Source organism: Mytilus galloprovincialis, chromosome 8 (assembly GCF_965363235.1).
Source record: "Mytilus galloprovincialis chromosome 8, xbMytGall1.hap1.1, whole genome shotgun sequence".
NCBI classification, from domain to species: domain Eukaryota; kingdom Metazoa; phylum Mollusca; class Bivalvia; order Mytilida; family Mytilidae; genus Mytilus; species Mytilus galloprovincialis.
Genome location: NC_134845.1, coordinates 25,037,611 through 25,043,803, shown reverse-complemented (window position 1 = coordinate 25,043,803; position 6,193 = coordinate 25,037,611). Strand labels below are relative to the sequence as shown.

At 31.6% G+C, this 6,193-nt stretch overlaps 1 protein-coding gene across 1 annotated transcript; it reads right to left on the bottom strand.

The window, feature by feature from the left end:
* Positions 1–539: 539 nt before the first annotated feature.
* LOC143085384 (E3 ubiquitin-protein ligase RBX1) lies at positions 540–5,781 on the bottom strand. The gene is made up of 5 exons (XM_076261682.1): positions 5,610–5,781; positions 3,452–3,479; positions 2,749–2,870; positions 1,564–1,649; positions 540–729 (listed from the first exon to the last, which is right to left on the bottom strand). The coding sequence occupies exons 1-5, from the start codon at positions 5,703–5,705 to the stop codon at positions 717–719; spliced, it is 345 nt and encodes a 114-aa protein (XP_076117797.1). The 5' UTR covers positions 5,706–5,781; the 3' UTR covers positions 540–716.
* Positions 5,782–6,193: the final 412 nt, after the last annotated feature.

Sequence of the window (6,193 nt, the reverse complement as noted above, 5' to 3'; positions counted from 1 at the left end):
GCAACCCAACAATGGTTTGTTTGATTCATCTGAAAATTTCAGGGCTGATAGATGTTGACATAATGAACATTTTTACCCCATGTCAGATTTGCTCTAAATGGTTTCGTTTTTGAGATATAAGCCAAAAACTGCATTTGACCCCTATGTTCTATTTTAAGTAACGGCGGCCATGTTTTTTGACGGATCAAAAATCGAAGCACACACTTTGTGCAGGATACTCTAAGGAACAATCATGCTAAGTTTCATTCAAATCCATTCAGTGGTTTCAGAGGAGAAGATGTTTGAAAAATTGTTAACGACGACGACGACGACGGACGCCAAGTGATGAGAAAAGCTCACATGGCCTTTTAGGCCAGGTGAGCTAAAAAAATGAAGATAGTGTCTAGTCATACTCATCTTTGCTAGCCAATGGTTATGATCCACTCCCTTCCTCTCTACCCTTGGCTAGAGAAGATGAGTCTGACTTTCATTTTAAAAGTCAGGCTGTGTCTGTAAAATTAAATTTATTTCAAACTTTGTTTACAAGAAAAGCAATCAAATGGACTTTATTTTTTTATTTACAACACTAAGAACAAAGTGTGAGTAACAAATAATGTAAATTTGAAGGATCAAAATGTAAATGAAATGATCATCATATGACTACATCAATCTTCTCTGTGGCAGCAGTCCAAACAAAGTCTGTACTAACAGTCATACTCTACCAAAGATCCATAAATCTAATGTCCATATCTGAAATAAATGATTGTCTCTAATATTAGTGTTAGTTCACAAAGATATCAATTTGGTTTAATAATCACTCACAGATTTACTACTATTTACTATGAAAATTCAACAACAATGATTTTTAAACATCAAACATAAACCTCAAATACAAATGGACTGGTTACATGTTTAAAAGTGACTAAACACATAAAATTAATTTCGAAATGACATACAATGTTGTTGTCCTTTTTAATATAATACTGTATTTATATTGTGTCGTAGATCAATTTTTTATTGTTCAGTGTTCTATACTTAAGTTTGTTAATATGTCTTTTTGATTTAGATAAGCCATTTCAATTATTTTGTAGTGTGTCATTCAATGTTGTAATGTTACACTAAATTTTCAGGTTCAAGCAAATCTTGGCACCTGTTAAAAGGTTTAAAACCGCTGAAATTGTTTGCACATGCCCTAAATCAGGAACCTGTTCAGTGGTTGTTGTTTGTTGATATGGTTTATAAGCGTTTCTTGTTTCTTATCTAGATTAGATGGTTGGTTTTCCTTATAGAATGGTTTCAGAATAGTCATATTGGGGGCCTTTATAGCTTGCTGTTAAGTGTGAGCCGAGGCTCTGTGTTGAAGGCCGTACTTTGACCTATAATTGTTTAATACTTTTTACATATTGTCGCTTGGATGGAGAGTTGTCTCATTGGCACTCATACAACATCTTCTTATTCTATGCACAATCAACATGATCATATAGGAAGAAAAGTTCCAAACTTGGACACTAAATATGTTTTTATTTTTTAAATATCAGTTGTCAACAATTAACTATAATTGATCCAAATGTTAGAAATACATACTTCTGAAACTCCCACTCTCTATTGTCTAGAGGACATACTTGTCTTGTCTTTAGCCATCTGGATATACAGTGGAAGTGGAAGGCATGCTGAAATCATTCAAGAAAAAACTAAATTAATGTTTATTTAAACAAACAGTTTATTTCATTCAAATACCATTAAAATATCTTACAAATATCTTACAAAAAAAGAAGTTTATACCACATTGTAGAAAATTTCACCATTTTGTGAACTTCAGTAAGTTTTTATATCAATCACATATTAAATTTCATTGTATTAATTGAATAACTCTCAAGATTCTAAATATTAAGTATGGACTATTTGTTTATTTCCAAACTTCTTGAAACATATTCTTTCATTCATTCTTCTTTACTTGGTATGTTATGTTTTAGTTAAAGTGTGTTCTGTTTTAAAGATAGAAGACACTTTTGATTAAAATTATGGAAGGGCTATGGGTTTTCAATCACCCACTCTGATAACAACAATACTCTTCTAATCAAAAGTATAAAAAGTTTCTATTTTCATTTTGAAAAAAAGTCATCAAGATGACAAAAGGGCAGACATACTTGCAGTCATATGAAACTTAAAATTAAAAAAAAATGATGCATTAGTTTTTTTATAACTAAATGGCTAATTTGTATTAAGAAAATTCTATAATTTGTCCCAATTTAAAAGAAATTTACTTTTTTTAATTGTTTGCTTCCAGCAAACAATTCAGATATGTTTTCCGTATGCAGTGAACTCAGCATTACATTTCTCGTAAAAAATAGGTGATCGCAATATGCATGGATCTGTCATTGAAAGAAACTTATATCTTATTGTACATATGTTATACACATGCTCAATATCCTAGCTTCTTTGTTGATTGTTTACTATAATGTGACAATCGGTAAATTATGGCTTCAAAACACGACAATTAATTAGCTGCCATATTTTCACATCAGAACAGACTGAGAGATTTTTTTATTATGATTATATGATATGGATGCGTAAAAAATGATAAAATCTTGCACAGAAGACTTAGTTTATTCATTGGTTCAAGAACTGGATCAACATTATTTTTTACCAGTCACTCGTTTCATATGACTTTAACATTAGGACAAAACAAGGGCTCTTATTATAGTAAACCCTGCTGTTTCTAATTTGTTGATACAAAACCTGTTATGAACTTTTTCTGTACCAACTTACATTGCATACTCCCCAAGCAACTGTACATTCTTCACTGGTGGCAGAGGCTTGGTTAGCCTGACATTCTATACACAAATCCATGATGTGATTTCTACAGATAGCACAGTTGTCTACCACAATGTCTGCAAAGTAAGAGGATGTAACTATTATTAAGGTTATAATTCAATGATTGCCATTTTTTTTCATTATCTCATTAAAAATCAACAAACTTTTTTAATGTGCACAATGTACCACAACATCTGGAGCACCCAAGATAATCAGTTATTTTTAATGGGATAAGTGTTGCTTAGACTGTCTGTCTTAAGTTTTCTATGAAAGTATGAAGTGTTTTGTCTTTTTGTTGTTTTTCTGTCTTTTTCTATAGTATTTTCAGTTTGTTTTCGACTTATGAGTTTGTATAACCCTTTAGTATCTTTTACCTATCTTCTAAACCTACAAAATCGTAAACAAAAATTCTATAGAAAATACCTGTAAGTAACAAATTATTTCAAGGACATAAAACATCATCATCCAGATATATAGCTAAGGAACACTGAAAACATTCACCACTTAGGACTGGCACATTAAAATATGTGACAGATTTGAAAAAAATAACTCCTGTCTGAATTCAAATGTAAAACTTCTATTCATTGTGATTGATGTACTTATAATATTCATCATCATGTCCACCTGAACTAATTTATCACTTTAATAGTGTACATACCCCAGGCCCATAAAGCTACAGCATTCCACTGAAATAGAAAATATTAAAAAATATACTTCTAATATACAAAATGGACAATCAAGTTACAATATGACAGATACAGTTGTATGTAACACTATCATGACTATTGATATTGGGTGTACATTTTGCAATTCACAAGCACTTGTCTCAGAATTTTTTTCCCCTATATACCTTTAAATTCTGATGTTAAATGAATCATCTTTAAGTCTTCTTAGATTAAACTTTTACTAAATCTTGAAATCTTTCCCGAGTAAGTCTATCCTCCCTAGACCAAGCAGAGTTGTGACCATTACTATCATTGACCACAACTCTGCTTGGTCTAGGGAGGATAGACTTACTCGGGAAAGATTTTGGATTAGAAAATTAACAACTTTGGCACCAAATGGGATAAATGAAAAGATGTAGTTCGACACCATGCAGTGCTTCACATCTGGGTTATATTACTTATTATTACAGTCTCCGTTTCTATTTCTTTACCTTACTCATCTCTAAAATAAATCTGTTGAATATAACAATTTGAATTGCTTAATTTTTTGAGGGATGTATAAGTACCAAGCCACGTCCAACTATTTTACTTTAGTCAAAATTTATTATTATATTTTAACGGTCGTTTGTTTTAAACATCGCAGACTCTAATGTAACTACACTACAGTTGTCAAATCTGAAATATTTAGAAATTTAGACCGTTCAGTGCTGTTTATTTGGAATTCTTATTGACGCAATCTTTCTTGTAACATCATAATATCGACACCGTTAAAGCTTTAAAATTGAGCTAGTTCACATCGCACATTATTTTTATTTAAAGCATATATGTGAACTCTCTGATGTAATTAGTCATATAACCTATGTCATATTCAACAAATTTTTAGAATGGCGCAAGCGTCTTAAGGTTCATCATAAGGAATTGAAAAATATGGCCGTGTTTACACCTCCAAAATTACTATGAGTACAGACAAGCTGGTACATCCAGGAAAGTTTTAAGGCATGGCAGGAACTAGATATATAAAAGTTATATGAAGTCTACATTTCAGAAAATTAAAAACTTACCTGGATTTTGATGTTCATTTTTTTCCAGTCTGCAGAAGATAGCAAAATAAACAAACACACGAGTTTCATTTGATACGGTCCACTCAGTTACACAGTTTAAACCTGTTAAATCACCTATTGTTTACAGGTGTCTATTGTCCATCTATTGTCCATTTAAATCAATACTACTCACAACATTGATTATATGAGGGGAGCTTCTCAATCGTTTTCACTACTTAGTTAATTTTTGCACCTTCTGCAGGAACGAAAAAAAATGGATAGCAAAATCTAGAAAAGTTTGTAATTTTCTGAAACATAAAATGCATTTAAAATTTATATATCTAGTTCCTGCCATCCTTTAAAACTGTTGCAGGTGTATAGGTTAGTCTGTACTCAGAGTAAAATTTGGGGTGTAAATACGGCCATTTTAGCCAAAAGGTTATGATGAACCTTAACTGATGTTCGGTTTGCCTTTTTTATTGTATAAATTTCAAGATTTAGTAAAAGTTTAATCTAAGAAGACTTAAAGATGATTCATTTAACATCAGAATCTGACTGACGAAGGATATCTGTTATCCGAAATATTTATAAATAATTACACTTATAGTTCCTTTTTATATCATTGGTGTTGTTATGTACACTTTTTAGGCGTTTATATATATATATATATATATACTGTTTTTATAACACCAGAAAAACTGGAGTCAGAGTGTACTCTGAAAACAAGGAATACCCAACTTTTCCTGACTTGAGCTCAACCTGAGTAAGGCCCTTTGCTTTTGGCCAACTCTAAAATTAGTCCAAATAATTATGACTTCTTTGAAGTCTTGGAAGGCTATTTTTAATTTTTGCTTTGACGTCTTACGACCATGTAAGGCATCAAAAAAAAAAATATGATAGCCTTTCAAGATGTCATACTTATTTGGACTACTCTAAATGTATCTATGATATTAATGATTATGTTTCATAATTGAGCTTTCTTTAATAAAATGTTTCGTATAATTTTCGTATTTCTAAAATAGTAAAAATAGAATCATCAGTAACACTCAAGATGCGTAGATATTATTTCCGAAAAAGGAATGAGTTTGTGTAAAAGGTCGAAATGTTTTACTTTTTTAACTTCGAATCTCTTCTTTCCAGCTTTGTCTGCTCCCAAACCTGAAGATTCTCCAAGATCACCGTCATCGACATCCATAGCAGCAGCCATTATTTATGAAATTTCCGGCCTTCTAACGTTATCGTGAAATCAGTGCTAAAGTCGCGAGGAGTACTGAAAATTAAATTTGTAGATTTTCATGTGTAACGAATCTGTTAGTTCTTCTAGGTATCAGGTCGTTCCGGCCCCAAGTCGATTCGGCCCATAATTAAATAATGAATAATTACTATAAAGGTCGGAGAGTTTGTCAAGTTTTTGATTCAGCGTAAATGACAATTTGCACATGAATAAAGTTCAGTAAATTTTACTGATTGAAGAGATATATTTTAGGATTGTTAAAACAGATAAATCAGAAGCACGCACCTTTGCTCATATTTTTTCTGAAAGAGTAATGACACTTGCATGGAATTATCAATTGGGCCTATATGGATGTAAATGGACTATGTTGGAAAGTCGAAATGTAATTATAGTAATCATTCCACATCCCAATGTAATATAAATGACGCCATGGTGACCGTGTTGACCCGAGACTACTCTTT